At 42.8% G+C, this 19,596-nt stretch overlaps 2 protein-coding genes across 2 annotated transcripts in view; both read right to left on the reverse strand.

Annotated features, from left to right (window-relative positions):
* LOC145876142 (NLR family CARD domain-containing protein 3-like) lies at nt 1–2,990 on the reverse strand. The gene is made up of 3 exons (XM_082971930.1): nt 2,890–2,990; nt 2,532–2,760; nt 1–2,173 (listed from the first exon to the last, which is right to left on the reverse strand). Exons 2-3 carry the CDS (start codon nt 2,743–2,745, stop codon nt 378–380), a joined length of 2,010 nt encoding a protein of 669 aa, XP_082828056.1. The 5' UTR covers nt 2,746–2,760; nt 2,890–2,990; the 3' UTR covers nt 1–377.
* The window catches only part of LOC123733297 (uncharacterized), a 29,276-nt gene continuing 12,669 nt past the window's right edge, over nt 2,990–19,596 (reverse strand). Inside the window, exons 4-8 of the mRNA XM_082971931.1 lie at nt 18,642–18,758; nt 16,844–16,933; nt 12,250–12,366; nt 9,862–9,951; nt 2,990–3,438 (exon numbers count right to left, since the gene is read on the reverse strand). Of these exons, the coding sequence (XP_082828057.1) occupies nt 3,318–3,438; nt 9,862–9,951; nt 12,250–12,366; nt 16,844–16,933; nt 18,642–18,758 (535 nt within the window). The 3' untranslated portion in view covers nt 2,990–3,317. The remainder of the gene's footprint in view (nt 3,439–9,861; nt 9,952–12,249; nt 12,367–16,843; nt 16,934–18,641; nt 18,759–19,596) is intronic.

A 19,596-nucleotide genomic window follows, 5' to 3' on the forward strand; every position in this document is an offset into this window, starting at 1 on the left:
TTGTTACTCAGGTCCAGCTCTCTCAGGTGTGAGGGGTTTGAACTGAGAACTGAGACCAGAGAAGCACAGCCTTCCTCTGTGACTCCACAGCCTGACAGCCTGCAACGAGATCATCATGACTTCACAAACACACTGTTAATTTAACACCAGTAGTGTAGAAGGACAACGGTAGATGCATTTGGTTTATTCTCTCAAACAACATATAGATTCATCTTCCGTCTCCTAGAATTGTATGGTCATATTGTAATACTAGATTGAATATCTGATTCAATATGTTATTCAATTTAATATTATATACATATTATAATACACATTTTTCTCTAAACATAATATTTCTTTCTTCCTGATGATTACTTCTTATATGTCATTTTATTTACTCACAGAGCAGCTCTGGAGGCTTTGACCACTGGCAGCAGCCTCAGAAGACCTTCCTCTGATCTGGAGTATTTCTTCAGGTCAAACACATCCAGCTCCTTTTCTGAAGTCAGCAACACAAAGACCAGAGCTGACCACTGTGCAGGTGACAGGTTGGGTTTTGAGAGACTTCCTGATTTCAGGTAGCTTTGGATCTCCTCCACTAGAGAATGGTCATTCAGTTCATTCAGAGAGTGGAACAGATTGATGCTCCTCTCTGGAGAGGTATTCTCCCTGATCTTCTCCTTGATGTACTTGACTGTTTCTTCATGGCTCTGTGAGCTGATTCTTGTCTTTGTCAGTAGACCTCGTAAGTGCTTCTGATTGGACTCCAGTGAGAGGCCCAGAAGGAAGCGGAGGAAAAGGTCCAGGTTTCCTGTCTCACTTTGTAAGGCTTTATCCACAGCACTCTTGTAGACAGTAACTTCAGGCTCGTCTCTGTACAGCAAAGAAAATATACTGGACTTTGTTTGCTGTTTGTCCATTAGATTCTCATTGTTGTTGATGAATGAGAGGAACACATACACAGCAGCCAGAAACTCCTGAATGCTCAGATGCACGAAGCAGTACACCTTCATCTGGTGCAGCACACATTCCTCTTTAAAGATCTGTGTGCACAATCCTGAGTACACTGAGGCTTCATTGACATCAATGCCAGCCTCTTTCAGGTCTTCTTCATAGAAAATCAGATTGCCATTCACAAGCTGTTGAAAAGCCAGTTTTCCCAGTGACAGAATGCTCTCGTTACTCAAGTGTGGATCTGTCTCTTCTTTCCCAAGATACTTTTCATTCTTCTGTTTGGTATGAAACACCACAAGGTGTGTGTACATCTCAGTCAGAGTCTTGGGCATCTCTTCTCTCTTATGTTTCAGCATGTGTTCGAGGACTGTTGCAGAAATCCAACAGAAGACTGGAATGTGGCACATGATGTGGAGGCTCCTTGATGTCTTTATGTGTGAGATGATTCTGCTGGCCAGGTCCTCATCACTGAATCTCTTCCTGAAGTACTCCTCCTTCTGTGGGTCATTGAACCCTCGTACCTCTGTCACCTGGTCAACACACCCTGAAGGGATCTTATTGGCTGCTGCAGGTCGGGTAGTTATCCAGAGGAGAGCAGAGGGAAGCAGATTTCCCTTGATGAGATTTGTCAGAAGAACATCCACTGAGGTTGACTCTGTGACGTCCCAACAGATCTTGTTCTTCTGGAAGTCTAGGGGCAGTCGGCACTCATCCAGACCATCAAAGATGAACAGAACTTTGTACTTGTTGTAATTGGAGATTCTTGATTGTTTGGTTTCCATTGAGAAGTGATTGACAAGTTCAATGAAAGTGTGTTTGTCCCCTTTCATCAAATTCAGCTCCCGAAAAGGGAATGAAAACACAAATTGAACATCCTGATTTGCTTTTCCTTCAGCCCAGTCCAGAATGAACTTCTGCACAGAGACTGTTTTTCCAATGCCAGCGACTCCCTTTGTCAGCACAGTTCTGATGAGTTTGTCTTGTCCAGTTAAGGGTTTGAAGATGTCGTTACATTTGATTGCAGTCTCTGGTCTTGCTTGTTTCCTGGTTGTTGTCTCAATCTGTCTCAGCTCATGTTCATTATTGACCTCTCCTGTTCCACCCTCTGTGATGTAGAGCTCTGTGTAGATCTTATTGAGAAGTGTTGGGTTTCCTTGTTTAGCGATCCCCTCAAATACATATTGAAACTTCTTCTTTAGATTAGATTTGAGTTCACGTTGGCAAATCACAGCAAGTTCATCTGAATGAAGAAATAACAAGGATTATATTAATATTACATTTGTTTTAATGCCTACAGTATTGTAGGACTGTTATAAAGTTAAATTATAATCATTTATTCTCTTAACTGACTGTATAAATGTGTAAATGTTTTCATAATGCATTACAGACTGGTGTGACTGATTACATTATTTTTGGTATTATTGATGGTATTATTAATGTTGTCTCTCTCTCTCTGCTGCTGCTACGTGATGAGGTCACTAGGTGTTGTGTTAAGGCTGCTACAATATCATTGAGTTACACAGCTACTTTAGCTGTACTTTAGCTACAGCTTTTAAATGTTATAAAACAGCATTCAACATGAGGCAGACAGATCTTACATTTCTCCAGTGTGTCAGCAAGCTCCTTCTGGTTCATTTTCCTCAGGATGTGCAGTGTGATCTTCAGAGCCCCCTCTCTGGCACTGCTCTCCTGCTTCTCATCTTCAGCATCCACCACTTCCTTATCCTGCTTCTGACTCTCAAAGCCTTCTGGGAGTTCTGGACTAAGAATCGTCTTGAACATCTTCAGCTCGTTCTTCACAAATGTCATCATTTTCTCTTCAAGCAACTGAAATAAATCAAGTAAATAAGTTAAGCAAGAGAAGAAAGGCTTTCTCATTAACACATTAATGAATGATTGACAGATCAACTTTACTTGAGGTCAACAAAAACAAATGTTCATAACAGGACCACATACACTGAATATGGAGGCCAGGTCTGTTTGATGACTCTGGGAAGACTGACCACTGAGAATCTCTGACTCTGATCTCTCCTGTTGGTTTCTGTGCACAAAACATGAGATTACATCTCCTCATCCAGGGAGTACACACACACACACACACATACACACACACACACACACACACACACACACACACACACACACACACACACACACACACACACACACACACACACACACACACACACACACACACACACACACACACACACACAAAGGGAGGGAACGTTGTGTTTGTTTAATATTGTTTTAGGACTATGAAAATGGACAAAAGAATTAGCCTATGGATTATGAAAACAACCAAAAGAAATGTGAAAATGGGAGAGGAGAAATGACTAGAGACAGTGTTGTTTAACTCACTGACCATGACCCATGAGTTCTTCTTACCTTTGTTCAGTAGAAAAGTCTCCCTCTCTAAACTTTATAGGTTGATCCATAGACTGGTCACTCTTCATGGACACACAGCTGGGTACAGGGGAGGCTGGTCTCTCCTGCTTGATTAGTCTTCAACACAACAGAGACAAACATTACATCTCTCATCTACTCTGAGCTCAGATGGGGAAACATAAGAAGAGTTTCATTACAAAACGCAACATTTCACTTTACAGAAATGTTCGTAAATTAGTCTTTATTGTTTAAAGAAATTAGTAAAGAGATTGGTGTGTTTTTTCACTATCTAATCATTACATGGGGTAGTTCAACGACAGACATGTATTTGTTTAAAATCTATCACTTGATGGTTTCATTTCAGAGACAAATAATGTTTTTTGCTAAATGCAATATATCTGCCTCACTCTCAGAGAAATCAGTACTACTGCTAGGTTTAATACAGTAATAATATATATCTGCCTCACTCTCAGAGAAATCAGCAGTACTGCTAGGTTTAACACAGTAATAATATATATCTGCCTCACTCTCAGAGAAATCAGTAGTACTGCTAGGTTTAACACAGTAATAATATATATCTGCCTCTCAGAGAAATCAGTAGTACTGCTAGGTTTTACACAGTAATAATATATATCTGCCTCTCAGAGAAATCAGTAGTACTGCTAGGTTTTACACAGTAATAATATATATCTGCCTCACTCTCAGAGAAATCAGTAGTACTGCTACGTTTAATACAGTAATAATATATATCTGTCTCACTGTCAGAGAAATCAGTAGTACTGCTAGGTTTAATACAGTAATAATATATATCTGCCTCTCAGAGAAATCAGTAGTACTGCTAGGTTTAACACAGTAATAATATATATCTGCCTCTCAGAGAAATCAGTAGTACTGCTAGGTTTAACACAGTAATAATATATATCTGCCTCACTCTCAGAGAAATCAGTAGTACTGCTAGGTTTAATACAGTAATAATATATATCTGCATCACTCTCAGAGAAATCATACAGTCAAATATAACAAATTACTACATTTTTAATAAAGATATGTACAAATGATACATTTGTGACATCAATATATATATATTTTTTTTAAAATATTCAAGAAATGTATATGTGATCTGTTTGTAAATTTTTTACATTTAACACTTTTTTTAGCAGATGTTCTTATCCAGGGCCTGGTTTCCCAAAAGCATCTGAAGGCTAAATTAATCGTTAGAACCTTCATAGGAACATCGTTAAATCTCAGAGCTTGAAAGAGAGCGACCCGTCTCTACCTATTTTACTGGTTTGTGACTCACTGACTCCACCCCCAGCCAGAGGGGAATAAAGTAGCCCAGGAGTTAACACACTCAGGTCAGGGAGAGTTGGAGAGGCAGGTTTATAGTTCCCCCCTAGACACTCAGGAGTTAACACACTCAGGTCAGGGAGAGTTGGAGAGGCAGGTTTATGGTTCCCCCTAGACACTCAGGAGTTAAAACACTCAGGTCAGGGAGAGATGGAGAGGCAGGTTTATGGTTCCCCCTAGACACTCAGGAGTTAAAACACTCAGGTCAGGGAGAGATGGAGAGGCAGGTTTATTATTCCCCCCTAGACTCTCAGGAGTTAAAACACTCAGGTCAGGGAGAGATGGAGAGGCAGGTTTATGGTTCCCCCTAGACACTCAGGAGTTAAAACACTCAGGTCAGGGAGAGATGGAGAGGCAGGTTTATTATTCCCCCCTAGACTCTCAGGAGTTAACACACTCAGGTCAGGGAGAGATGGAGAGGCAGGTTTATGGTTCCCCCTAGACACTCAGGAGTTAAAACACTCAGGTCAGGGAGAGATGGAGAGGCAGGTTTATGGTTCCCCCCTAGACTCTCAGGAGTTAACACACTCAGGTCAGGGAGAGTTGGAGAGGCAGGTTTATGGTTCCCCCTAGACACTCAGGAGTTAACACACTCAGGTCAGGGAGAGTTGGAGAGGCAGGTTTATGGTTCCCCCCTAGACTCTCAGGAGTTAACACACTCAGGTCAGGGAGAGATGGAGAGGCAGGTTTATGGTTCGCCCCCTAGACTCTCAGGAGTTAACACACTCAGGTCAGGGAGAGATGGAGAGGCAGGTTTATGGTTCCCCCCCCCTAGACTCTCAGGAGTTAACACACTCAGGTCAGGGAGAGATGGAGAGGCAGGTTTATGGTTCCCCCCTAGACTCTCAGGAGTTAACACACTCAGGTCAGGGAGAGTTGGAGAGGCAGGTTTATGGTTCCCCCCTAGACTCTCAGGAGTAAAAACACTCAGGTCAGGGAGAGTTGGAGAGGCAGGTTTATGGTTCCCCCCCCCCTAGACTCTCAGGAGTTAAAACACTCAGGTCAGGGAGAGATGGAGAGGCAGGTTTATGGTTCCCCCCTAGACACTCAGGAGTTAAAACACTCAGGTCAGGGAGAGTTGGAGAGGCAGGTTTATGGTTCCCCCTTGACGATCAGGCTCTGGTTGTGGGGGATGTTCAGCTTGGGGTTGTGAGGAGCTGATAACAGTAACCCGCATGGATTTCGTAAAAGAGCTGTTTCGTGAAACCATCAATAACATTACACTTGGAAAATGCTTGTGATCTACCTCCTGTCTTAGACCACTAGAACAGCTGAGTGATCTACCTCCTGTCTCAGACCACTAGAACAGCTGAGTGATCTACCTCCTGTCTCAGACCACTAGAACAGCTGAGTAATCTACCTCCTGTCTCAGACCACTAGAACAGCTGAGTGATCTACCTCCTGCCTCAGACCACTAGAACAGCTGAGTAATCTACCTCCTGTCTCAGACCACTAGAATAGCTGAGTAATCTACCTCCTGTCTCAGACCACTAGAACAGCTGAGTAATCTACCTCCTCCCTCAGACCACTAGAACAGCTGAGTAATCTACCTCGTCTCAGACCACTAGAACAGCTGAGTAATCTACCTCCTGTCTCAGACCACTAGAACAGCTGAGTAATCTACCTCCTGCCCAGACCACTAGAACAGCTGAGTAATCTACCTCCTGTCTCAGACCACTAGAACAGCTGAGTAATCTACCTCCTGCCTCAGACCACTAGAACAGCTGAGTAATCTACCTCCTGTATCAGACCACTAGAACAGCTGAGTGATCTACCTCCTCCCTCAGACCACTAGAACAGCGGAGTAATCTACCTCCTGTCTCAGACCACTAGAACAGCTGAGTAATCTACCTCCTGTCTCAGACCACTAGAACAGCTGAGTAATCTACCTCCTGTCTCAGACCACTAGAACAGCTGAGTAATCTACCTCCTGTCTCAGACCACTAGAACAGCTGAGTAATCTACCTCCTCCCTCAGACCACTAGAACAGCTGAGTAATCTACCTCCTGTCTCTGACCACTATAACAGCTGAGTAATCTACCTCCTGTCTCAGTCCACTAGAACAGCTGAGTAATCTACCTCCTGTCTCAGACCACTAGAACAGCTGAGTAATCTACCTCCTGTCTCAGACCACTAGAACAGCTGAGTAATCTACCTCCTGTCTCAGACCACTAGAACAGCTGAGTAATCTACCTCCTGTCTCAGACCACTAGAACAGCTGAGTAATCTACCTCCTGTCTCAGACCACTAGAACAGCTGAGTAATCTACCTCCTGCCTCAGACCACTAGAACAGCTGAGTAATCTACCTCCTGTCTCAGACCACTAGAACAGCTGAGTAATCTACCTCCTGTCTCAGACCACTAGAACAGCTGAGTAATCTACCTCCTGTCTCAGACCACTAGAACAGCTGAGTAATCTACCTCCTGTCTCAGACCACTAGAACAGCTGAGTAATCTACCTCCTGTCTCAGACCACTAGAACAGCTGAGTAATCTACCTCCTGTCTCAGTCCACTAGAACAGCTGAGTAATCTACCTCCTCCCTCAGACCACTAGAACAGCTGAGTAATCTACCTCCTGCCTCAGACCACTAGAACAGCTGAGTAATCTACCTCCTGTCTCAGACCACTAGAACAGCTGAGTAATCTACCTCCTGTCTCAGACCACTAGAAAAGCTGAGTAATATACCTCCTGCCTCAGACCACTAGAACAGCTGAGTAATCTACCTCCTGTCTCAGACCACTAGAACAGCTGAGTAATCTACCTCCTGTCTCAGACCACTAGAACAGCTGAGTGATCTACCTCCTGTATCAGACCACTAGAACAGCTGAGTAATCTACCTCCTGTCTCAGACCACTAGAACAGCTGAGTGATCTACCTCCTGTCTCAGACCACTAGAACAGCTGAGTAATCTACCTCCTCCCTCAGACCACTAGAACAGCTGAGTAATCTACCTCCTGTCTCAGACCACTAGAACAGCTGAGTAATCTACCTCCTGTCTCAGACCACTAGAACAGCTGAGTAATCTACCTCCTCCCTCAGACCACTAGAACAGCTGAGTAATCTACCTCCTGTCTCAGACCACTAGAACAGCGGAGTAATCTACCTCCTGTCTCAGACCACTAGAACAGCTGAGTAATCTACCTCCTGTCTCAGACCACTAGAACAGCTGAGTAATCTACCTCCTGTCTCAGACCACTAGAACTGCTGAGTAATCTACCTCCTGTCTCAGACCACTAGAACAGCTGAGTAATCTACCTCCTCCCTCAGACCACTAGAACAGCTGAGTAATCTACCTCCTGTCTCAGACCACTATAACAGCTGAGTAATCTACCTCCTGTCTCAGTCCACTAGAACAGCTGAGTAATCTACCTCCTGTCTCAGACCACTAGAACAGCTGAGTAATCTACCTCCTGTCTCAGACCACTAGAACAGCTGAGTAATCTACCTCCTGTCTCAGACCACTAGAACAGCTGAGTAATCTACCTCCTGTCTCAGACCACTAGAACAGCTGAGTAATCTACCTCCTGTCTCAGACCACTAGAACAGCTGAGTAACCTACCTCCTGTCTCAGTCCACTAGAACAGCTGAGTAATCTACCTCCTCCCTCAGACCACTAGAACAGCTGAGTAATCTACCTCCTGCCTCAGACCACTAGAACAGCTGAGTAATCTACCTCCTCCCTCAGACCACTAGAACAGCTGAGTAATCTACCTCCTGTATCAGACCACTAGAACAGCTGAGTAATCTACCTCCTGTCTCAGACCACTAGAACAGCTGAGTAATCTACCTCCTCCCTCAGACCACTAGAACAGCTGAGTAATCTACCTCCTGTCTCAGACCACTAGAACAGCTGAGTAATCTACCTCCTGTCTCAGACCACTAGAACAGCTGAGTAATCTACCTCCTGTCTCAGACCACTAGAACAGCTGAGTAATCTACCTCCTGTATCAGACCACTAGAACAGCTGAGTAATCTACCTCCTGTCTCAGACCACTAGAACAGCTGAGTGATCTACCTCCTGTCTCAGACCACTAGAACAGCTGAGTAATCTACCTCCTGTCTCAGACCACTAGAACAGCTGAGTAATCTACCTCCTGTCTCAGACCACTAGAACAGCTGAGTAATCTACCTCCTCCCTCAGACCACTAGAACAGCTGAGTGCGTCATTAGATGCTTTTTTTGCCCTTCCACTTGACTTTATACACAGAAGATCTCTGCTAAACATAGAATCATATAGTTTATCCATCTCTCTGTGACAGCAGATGATTTCAGAACAAAGTTGACTACAAATACGAAGTTGCCAATGTCTTTGCATTTGATAAAAACAAGCGACGCATAAAATTATTCTTCAAATGAAAACCGAGATGACTACATTAAAATATGAACAGTAGTCTTTAGGCCTATTTCAATCATATTGTTCAATATATTGAGTAATATTTTGATACTTGTAGGCTACTGTCTGAAATATGTCTCAATACATTTCATGATGTGTATCCAAACATGAACACAATGATGTGCCAAATCTGTGATTTAGTGCGTTTTTATTGGGTAAGCATTAGACTAAGCCTCCCCAATACTTGCAGCCATAGGTGCTAATAGAAGCTGATCCTGGGTCAGTATTGTGACATAACTATAATGTTAAGGAAATATCTGAATGGAGAAAACTGATCCGAGAGCAGCGCTCCCTTTCTTTCCATCCTATCAGTATTGATACATGCTCCACCAGACGTGATACCTTGTAGTGCTGCTGATCCAGATTCTACTGGTCTGACTGAGGATATGAACTCTGACCTGTCCACCAGACGTGATACCTTGTAGTGCTGCTGATCCAGTTTCTACTGGTCTGCCTGAGGATATGAACTCTGACCTGTCGACCAACCATGATAGCTTGTAGTGCTGCTGATCCAGTTTCTACTGGTCTGACTGAGGATATGAACTCTGACCTGTCCACCAGACGTGATACCTTGTAGTGCTGCTGATCCAGTTTCTACTGGTCTGCCTGAGGATATGAACTCTGACCTGTCCACCAGACGTGATACCTTGTAGTGCTGCTGATCCAGTTTCTACTGGTCTGCCTGAGGATATGAACTCTGACCTGTCCACCAGACATGATACCTTGTAGTGCTGCTGATCCAGTTCCTGCTAGTCTGCCTGAGGATATGAACTCTGACCTGTTCACCAGACGTGATACCTTGTAGTGCTGCTGATCCAGTTTCTGCTGGTCTGACTGCGGGTATGGAGCTCTGCCCTGTTCACCAGACATGATACGTTGACCTTATACCTTGTAAATAAAAAAAAGGAAATAGTAACACAAAATAACAATAATTACGCTATAAGGAGTACCAGTACTGAGTCAATGTGCAGGGGTACCAGGTAGTTGAGGCAATAATGAGGCTATAAGGAGTACCAGTACTGAGTCAATGTGCAGGGGTACCAGGTAGTTGAGGCAATAATGAGGCTATAAGGAGTACCAGTACTGAGTCAATGTGCAGGGGTACCAGGTAGTTGAGGTAATAATGAGACTATAAGGAGTACCAGTACTGAGTCAATGTGCAGGGGTACCAGGTAGTTGAGGTAATAATGAGGCTATAAGGAGTACCAGTACTGAGTCAATGTGCAGGGGTACCAGGTAGTTGAGGTAATAATGAGACTATAAGGAGTACCAGTACTGAGTCAATGTGCAGGGGTACCAGGTAGTTGAGGTAATAATGAGACTATAAGGAGTACCAGTACTGAGTCAATGTGCAGGGGTACCAGGTAGTTGAGGTAATAATGAGACTATAAGGAGTACCAGTACTGAGTCAATGTGCAGGGGTACCAGGTAGTTGAGGTAATAATGAGGCTATAAGGATTACCAGTACTGAGTCAATGTGCAGGGGTACCAGGTAGTTGAGGTAATAATGAGACTATAAGGAGTACCAGTACTGAGTCAATGTGCAGGGGTACCAGGTAGTTGAGGTAATAATGAGACTATAAGGAGTACCAGTACTGAGTCAATGTGCAGGGGTACCAGGTAGTTGAGGTAATAATGAGGCTATAAGGAGTACCAGTACTGAGTCAATGTGCAGGGGTACCAGGTAGTTGAGGTAATAATGAGGCTATAAGGATTACCAGTACTGAGTCAATGTGCAGGGGTACCAGGTAGTTGAGGTAATAATGAGGATATAAGGAGTACCAGTACTGAGTCAATGTGCAGGGGTACCAGGTAGTTGAGGTAATAATGAGGCTATAAGGAGTACCAGTACTGAGTCAATGTGCAGGGGTACCAGGTAGTTGAGGTAATAATGAGACTATAAGGAGTACCAGTACTGAGTCAATGTGCAGGGGTACCAGGTAGTTGAGGTAATAATGAGACTATAAGGAGTACCAGTACTGAGTCAATGTGCAGGGGTACCAGGTAGTTGAGCTAATAATGAGACTATAAGGAGTACCAGTACTGAGTCAATGTGCAGGGGTACCAGGTAGTTGAGGTAATAATGAGACTATAAGGAGTACCAGTACTGAGTCAATGTGCAGGGGTACCAGGTAGTTGAGGTAATAATGAGGCTATAAGGATTACCAGTACTGAGTCAATGTGCAGGGGTACCAGGTAGTTGAGGTAATAATGAGACTATAAGGAGTACCAGTACTGAGTCAATGTGCAGGGGTGCCAGGTAGTTGAGGTAATAATGAGACTATAAGGAGTACCAGTACTGATTCAATGTGCAGGGGTACCAGGTAGTTGAGGTAATAATGAGGCTATAAGGAGTACCAGTACTGAGTCAATGTGCAGGGGTACCAGGTAGTTGAGGTAATAATGAGGCTATAAGGATTACCAGTACTGAGTCAATGTGCAGGGGTACCAGGTAGTTGAGGTAATAATGAGGCTATAAGGAGTACCAGTACTGAGTCAATGTGCAGGGGTACCAGGTAGTTGAGGTAATAATGAGGCTATAAGGAGTACCAGTACTGAGTCAATGTGCAGGGGTACCAGGTAGTTGAGGTAATAATGAGACTATAAGGAGTACCAGTACTGAGTCAATGTGCAGGGGTACCAGGTAGTTGAGGTAATAATGAGACTATAAGGAGTACCAGTACTGAGTCAATGTGCAGGGGTACCAGGTAGTTGAGCTAATAATGAGACTATAAGGAGTACCAGTACTGAGTCAATGTGCAGGGGTACCAGGTAGTTGAGGTAATAATGAGACTATAAGGAGTACCAGTACTGAGTCAATGTGCAGGGGTACCAGGTAGTTGAGGTAATATGTACATGTTGGTAGGGGTAAAAGTGACTAGGCAATCAGGATAGAGATTATATCTCCTCATCCAGGGAGAGCACACACACACACACACACACACACACACACACACACACACACACACACACACACACACACACACACACACACACACACACACACACACACACAGGGAGGGAACGTTGTGTTTGTTTAATATTGTTTTAGGACTATGAAAATGGACAAAAGGATTAGCCTGTGGATTATGAAAACAACCAAAAGAAATGTGAAAATGGGAGAGGAGAAATGACTACAGACAGTGTTGTTTAACTCACTGACCATGACCCATGAGTTCTTCTTACCTTTGTTCAGTAGAAAAGTCTCCCTCTCTAAACTCTTCAGGTTGACCCATAGACCGGTCACTCTTCATGGACACACAGCTGGGTACAGGGGAGGCTGGTCTCTCCTGCTTGATTGGTCTTCAACACAACAGAGACAAACATTACATCTCTCATCCACTCTGATCTCAGATGGGGAACATAAGAAGACTTTCATTCCAAAACGGAACATATCACTTTACAGAAATGTTCATAAATTAGTCTTTATTGTTTAAAGAAATTAGTAAAGAGATTGGTGTGTTTATTCACTATCTAATCATGGCATGGGGTTGTTCAATGACAGACATGTATTTGTTTAAAATCTATCACTTGATGGTTTCATTTCAGAGAGACAAATAATGTTTTTTTGCTAAATGCTATATATCTCCCTCACTCTCAGAGAAATCAGTAGTAGTGCTAGGTTTAATACAGTAATAATATATATCTGCCTCACTCTCAGAGAAATCAGTAGTACTGCTAGGTTTAATACAGTAATAATATCTGCCTCACTCTCAGAGAAATCAGTAGTACTGCTAGGTTTAACACAGTAATAATATATATCTGCCTCACTCTTAGAGAAATCAGTAGTACTGCTAGGTTTAACACAGTAATAATATATATCTGCCTCTCAGAGAAATCAGTAGTACTGCTAGGTTTAATACAGTAATAATATATATCTGCCTCTCAGAGAAATCAGTAGTACTGCTAGGTTTAACACAGTAATAATATATATCTGCCTCTTAGAGAAATCAGTAGTACTGCTAGGTTTTACACAGTAATAATATATATCTGCCTCTCAGAGAAATCAGTAGTACTGCTAGGTTTAACACAGTAATAATATATATCTGCCTCACTCTCAGAGAAATCAGTAGTACTGCTAGGTTTTATACAGTAATAATACACTGCTCAAAAAAATAAAGGGAACACTTAAACAACACAATGTAACTCCAAGTCAATCACACTTCTGTGGAATCAAACTGTCCACTTAGGAAGCAACACTGATTGACAATACATTTCACATGCTGTTGTGCAAATGGAATAGACAACAGGTGGAAATTATAGGCAATTACCAAGACACCCCCAATAAAGGAGTGGTACGGCAGGTGGTGACCACAGACCACTTCTCAGTTCTTATGCTTCCTGGCTGATGTTTTGGTCACTTTTGAATGCTGGCGGTGCTTTCACTCTAGTGGTAGCATGAGACGGAGTCTACAACCCACACAAGTGGCTCAGGTAGTGCAGATCATCCAGGATGGCACATCAATGCGAGCTGTGGCAAGAAGTTTTGCTGTGTCTGTCAGCGTAGTATCCAGAGCATGGAGGCGCTACCAGGAGACAGGCCAGTACATCAGGAGACGTGGAGGAGGCCGTAGGAGGGCAACAACCCAGCAGCAGGACCGCTACCTCCGCCTTTGTGCAAGGAGGAGCAGGAGGAGCACTGCCAGAGCCCTGCAAAATGACCTCCAGCAGGCCACAAATGTGCATGTGTCTGCTCAAACGGTCAGAAACAGACTCCATGAGGGTGGTATGAGGGCCCGACGTCCACAGGTGGGGGTTGTGCTTACAGCCCAACACCGTGCAGGACGTTTGGCATTTGCCAGAGAACACCAAGATTGGCAAATTCGCCACTGGCGTCCTGTGCTCTTCACAGATGAAAGCAGGTTCACACTGAGCACGTGACATACGTGACAGAGTCTGGAGACGCCGTGGAGAACGTTCTGCTGCCTGCAACATCCTCCAGCATGACCGGTTTGGTGGTGGGTCAGTCATGGTGTGGGGTGGCATTTCTTTGGGGGGCCGCACAGCCCTCCATGTGCTCGCCAGAGGTAGCCTGACTGCCATTAGGTACCGAGATGAGATCCCCAGACCCCTTGTGAGACCATATGCTGCTGCGGTTGGCCCTGGGTTCCTCCTAATGCAAGACAATGCTAGACCTCATGTGGCTGGAGTGTGTCAGCAGTTCCTGCAAGAGGAAGGCATTGATGCTATGGACTGGCCGCCCGTTCCCCAGACCTGAATCCAATTGAGCACATCTGGGACATCATGTTTCGCTCCATCCACCAACGCCACGTTGCACCACAGACCGTCCAGGAGTTGGCGGATGCTTTAGTCCAGGTCTGGGAGGAGATCCCTCAGGAGACCATCCGCCACCTCATCAGGAGCATGCCCAGGCGTTGTAGGGAGGTCATACAGGCACGTGGAGGCCACACACACTACTGAGCCTCATTCTGACTTGTTTTAAGGACATTACATCAAAGTTGGATCAGCCTGTAGTGTGGGTTTCCACTTTAATTTTGAGTGTGACTCCAAATCCAGACTTCCATGGGTTGATAAATTGGATTTCCATTGAATATTATTGTGTGATTTTGTTGTCAGCACATTCAACTATGTAAAGAAAAAAGTCTTTAATAAGATTATTTATTTCATTCATTCAGATCTAGGATGTGTTATTTTAGTGTTGCCTTTATTTTTTTGAGCAGTATATATATCTGCCTCTCAGAGAAATCAGTAGTACTGCTAGGTTTTATACAGTAATAATATATATCTGCCTCTCAGAGAAATAAGTAGTACTGCTAGGTTTAACACAGTAATAATATATATCTGCCTCTCAGAGAAATCAGTAGTACTGCTAGGTTTAATACAGTAATAATATATATCTGCCTCACTCTCAGAGAAATCAGTAGTACTGCTAGGTTTAACACAGTAATAATATATATCTGCCTCTCAGAGAAATCAGTAGTACTGCTAGGTTTAACACAGTAATAATATATATCTGTCTCATTCTCAGAGAAATCAGTAGTACTGCTAGGTTTTATACAGTAATAATATATATCTGCCTCACTCTCAGAGAAATCAGTAGTACTGCTAGGTTTAACACAGTAATAATATATTTCTGCCTCTCAGAGAAATCAGTAGTACTGCTAGGTTTAACACAGTAATAATATATATCTGTCTCATTCTCAGAGAAATCAGTAGTACTGCTAGGTTTTATACAGTAATAATATATATCTGCCTCACTCTCAGAGAAATCAGTAGTACTGCTAGGTTTTACACAGTAATAATATATATCTGCCTCTCAGAGAAATCAGTAGTACTGCTAGGTTTAATACAGTAATAATATATATCTGCCTCACTCTCAGAGAAATCAGTAGTACTGCTAGGTTATACACAGTAATAATATCTGCCTCTCAGAGAAATCAGTAGTACTGCTAGGTTATACACAGTAATAATATATATCTGCCTCTCAGAGAAATCAGTAGTACTGCTAGGTTTAACACAGTAATAATATATATCTGCCTCTCAGTGAAATCAGTTGTACTGCTAGGTTTAATACAATAATAATATATATCTGCCTCACTCTCAGAGAAATCAGTAGTACTGCTAGGTTTTACACAGTAATAATATATATCTGCCTCTCAGTGAAATCAGTAGTACTGCTAGGTTCAAATCTAACAAATAACCATATTTTGAGTAATCTACCTCCTGCCTCAGACCACTAGAACAGCTGAGTAATCTACCTCCTGTCTCAGACCACTAGAACAGCTGAGTAATCTACCTCCTGCCTCAGACCACTAGAACAGCTGAGTAATCTACCTCCTGTCTCAGACCACTAGAACAGCTGAGTAATCTAGCTCCTGTCTCAGACCACTAGAACAGCTGAGTAATCTACCTCCTGCCTCAGACCACTAGAACAGCTGAGTAATCTACCTCCTGTCTCAGACCACTAGAACAGCTGAGTAATCTACCTCCTGCCTCAGACCACTAGAACAGCTGAGTAATCTACCTCCTGTCTCAGACCACTAGAACAGCTGAGTAATCTACCTCCTCCCTCAGACCACTAGAACAGCTGAGTAATCTACCTCCTGTCTCAGACCACTAGAACAGCTGAGTAATCTACCTCCTCCCTCAGACCACTAGAACAGCTGAGTGCGTCATTAGATGCTTTTTTTGCCCTTCCACTTGACTTTATACACAGAAGATCTCTGCTAAACATAGAATCATATAGTTTATCCATCTCTCTGTGACAGCAGATGAATTCAGAACAAAGTTGACTACAAATACGAAGTTGCCAATGTCTTTGCATTTGATTCAATCAAGGGACGTCTGCAGATTTGCTTCAAATGAAACTGAGATGACTACATTAAAATATGAACAGTAGTCTTTAGGACTATTTCAATCATATTGTTCAATATATTGAGTAATATTTTGATACTTGTAGGCTACTGTCTGAAATATGTCTCAATATATTTCATGATGTGTATCCAAACATGAACACAATGATGTGCCAAATCTGTGATTTAGTGCGTTTTTATTGGGTAAGCATTAGACTAAGCCTCCCCAATACTTGCAGCCATAGGTGCTAATAGAAGCTGATCCTGGGTCAGTATTGTGACATAATTATAATGTTAAGGAAATATCTGAATGGAGAAAACTGATCCGAGAGCAGCGTTCCCTTTCTTTCCATCCTATCAGTATTGATACTTGCTCCATCAGACGTGATACCTTGTAGTGCCGCTGATCCAGTTTCTACTGGTCTGACTGAGGATATGAACTCTGACCTGTCCACCAGACGTGATACCTTGTAGTGCTGCTGATCCAGTTTCTGCTGGTTTGCCTGCGGATATGGAGCTCTGCCCTGTCCACCAGACTTGCTACGTTGACCTTATACCTTGTAAATAAAAAAAAGGAAATAGTAACACAAAATAACAATAATTACGCTATAAGGAGTACCAGTACTGAGTCAATGTGCAGGGGTACCAGGTAGTTGAGGTAATAATGAGACTATAAGGAGTACCAGTACTGAGTCAATGTGCAGGGGTACCAGGTAGTTGAGGTAATAATGAGACTATAAGGATTACCAGTACTGAGTCAATGTGCAGGGGTACCAGGTAGTTGAGGTAATAATGAGACTATAAGGAGTACCAGTACTGAGTCAATGTGCAGGGGTACCAGGTAGTTGAGGTAATAATGAGGCTATAAGGAGTACCAGTACTGAGTCAATGTGCAGGGGTACCAGGTAGTTGAGGTAATAATGAGGCTATAAGGATTACCAGTACTGAGTCAATGTGCAGGGGTACCAGGTAGATGAGGTAATAATGAGGCTATAAGGAGTACCAGTACTGAGTCAATGTGCAGGGGTTCCAGGTCGTTGAGGTAATAATGAGACTATAAGGAGTACCAGTACTGAGTCAATGTGCAGGGGTACCAGGTAGTTGAGGTAATAATGAGACTATAAGGAGTACCAGTACTGAGTCAATGTGCAGGGGTACCAGGTAGTTGAGGTAATAATGAGACTATAAGGAGTACCAGTACTGAGTCAATGTGCAGGGGTTCCAGGTAGTTGAGGTAATAATGAGACTATAAGGAGTACCAGTACTGAGTCAATGTGCAGGGGTACCAGGTAGTTGAGGTAATAATGAGACTATAAGGAGTACCAGTACTGAGTCAATGTGCAGGGGTTCCAGGTAGTTGAGGTAATAATGAGACTATAAGGAGTACCAGTACTGAGTCAATGTCCAGGGGTACCAGGTAGTTGTGGTAATAATGAGACTATAAGGAGTACCAGTACTGAGTCAATGTGCAGGGGTACCAGGTAGTTGAGGTAATAATGAGACTATAAGGAGTACCAGTACTGAGTCAATGTGCAGGGGTACCAGGTAGTTGAGGTAATAATGAGACTATAAGGAGTACCAGTACTGAGTCAATGTGCAGGGGTACCAGGTAGTTGAGGTAATAATGAGACTATAAGGAGTACCAGTACTGAGTCAATGTGCAGGGGTACCAGGTAGTTGAGGTAATAATGAGACTATAAGGAGTACCAGTACTGAGTCAATGTGCAGGGGTACCAGGTAGTTGAGGTAATAATGAGACTATAAGGAGTACCAGTACTGAGTCAATGTGCAGGGGTACCAGGTAGTTGAGGTAATAATGAGACTATAAGGAGTACCAGTACTGAGTCAATGTGCAGGGGTACCAGGTAGTTGAGGTAATATGTACATGTAGGTAGGGGTAAAAGTGACTAGGCAATCAGGATAGAGATTATATCTCCTCATCCAGGGAGAGCACACACACACACACACACACACACACACACACACACACACACACACACACACACACACACACACACACACACACACACACACACACACACACACACACACACACACACACACACACACACACACACACACACACACACACACAGGGAGGGAATGTTGTGTTTGTTTAATATTGTTTTAGGACTATGAAAATGGACTAAAGGATTAGCCTATGGATTATGAAAACAACCAAAAGAAATGTGAAAATGGGAGAGGAGAAATGACTACAGACAGTGTTGTTTAACTCACTGACCATGACCCATGAGTTCTTCTTACCTTTGTTCAGTAGAAAAGTCTCCCTCTCTAAACTCTTCAGGTTGACCCATAGACCGGTCACTCTTCATGGACACACAGCTGGGTACAGGGGAGGCTGGTCTCTCCTGCTTGATTGGTCTTCAACACAACAGAGACAAACATTACATCTCTCATCCACTCTGATCTCAGATGGGGAACATAAGAAGACTTTCATTCCAAAACGGAACATATCACTTTACAGAAATGTTCATAAATTAGTCTTTATTGTTTAAAGAAATTAGTAAAGAGATTGGTGTGTTTATTCACTATCTAATCATGGCATGGGGTTGTTCAATGACAGACATGTATTTGTTTAAAATCTATCACTTGATGGTTTCATTTCAGAGAGACAAATAATGTTTTTTTGCTAAATGCTATATATCTCCCTCACTCTCAGAGAAATCAGTAGTAGTGCTAGGTTTAATACAGTAATAATATATATCTGCCTCACTCTCAGAGAAATCAGTAGTACTGCTAGGTTTAATACAGTAATAATATATATCTGCCTCACTCTCAGAGAAATCAGTAGTACTGCTAGGTTTAACACAGTAATAATATATATCTGCCTCACTCTTAGAGAAATCAGTAGTACTGCTAGGTTTAACACAGTAATAATATATATCTGCCTCTCAGAGAAATCAGTAGTACTGCTAGGTTTTATACAGTAATAATATATATCTGCCTCTCAGAGAAATCAGTAGTACTGCTAGGTTTAACACAGTAATAATATATATCTGCCTCTTAGAGAAATCAGTAGTACTGCTAGGTTTAACACAGTAATAATATATATCTGCCTCACTCTCAGAGAAATCAGTAGTACTGCTAGGTTTTACACAGTAATAATATATATCTGCCTCTCAGAGAAATCAGTAGTACTGCTAGGTTTAACACAGTAATAATATATATCTCCCTCACTCTCAGAGAAATCAGTAGTAGT

Source organism: Salmo salar, unplaced genomic scaffold (assembly GCF_965601325.2).
Source record: "Salmo salar unplaced genomic scaffold, fSalSal1 ptg000465l, whole genome shotgun sequence".
NCBI classification, from domain to species: domain Eukaryota; kingdom Metazoa; phylum Chordata; class Actinopteri; order Salmoniformes; family Salmonidae; genus Salmo; species Salmo salar.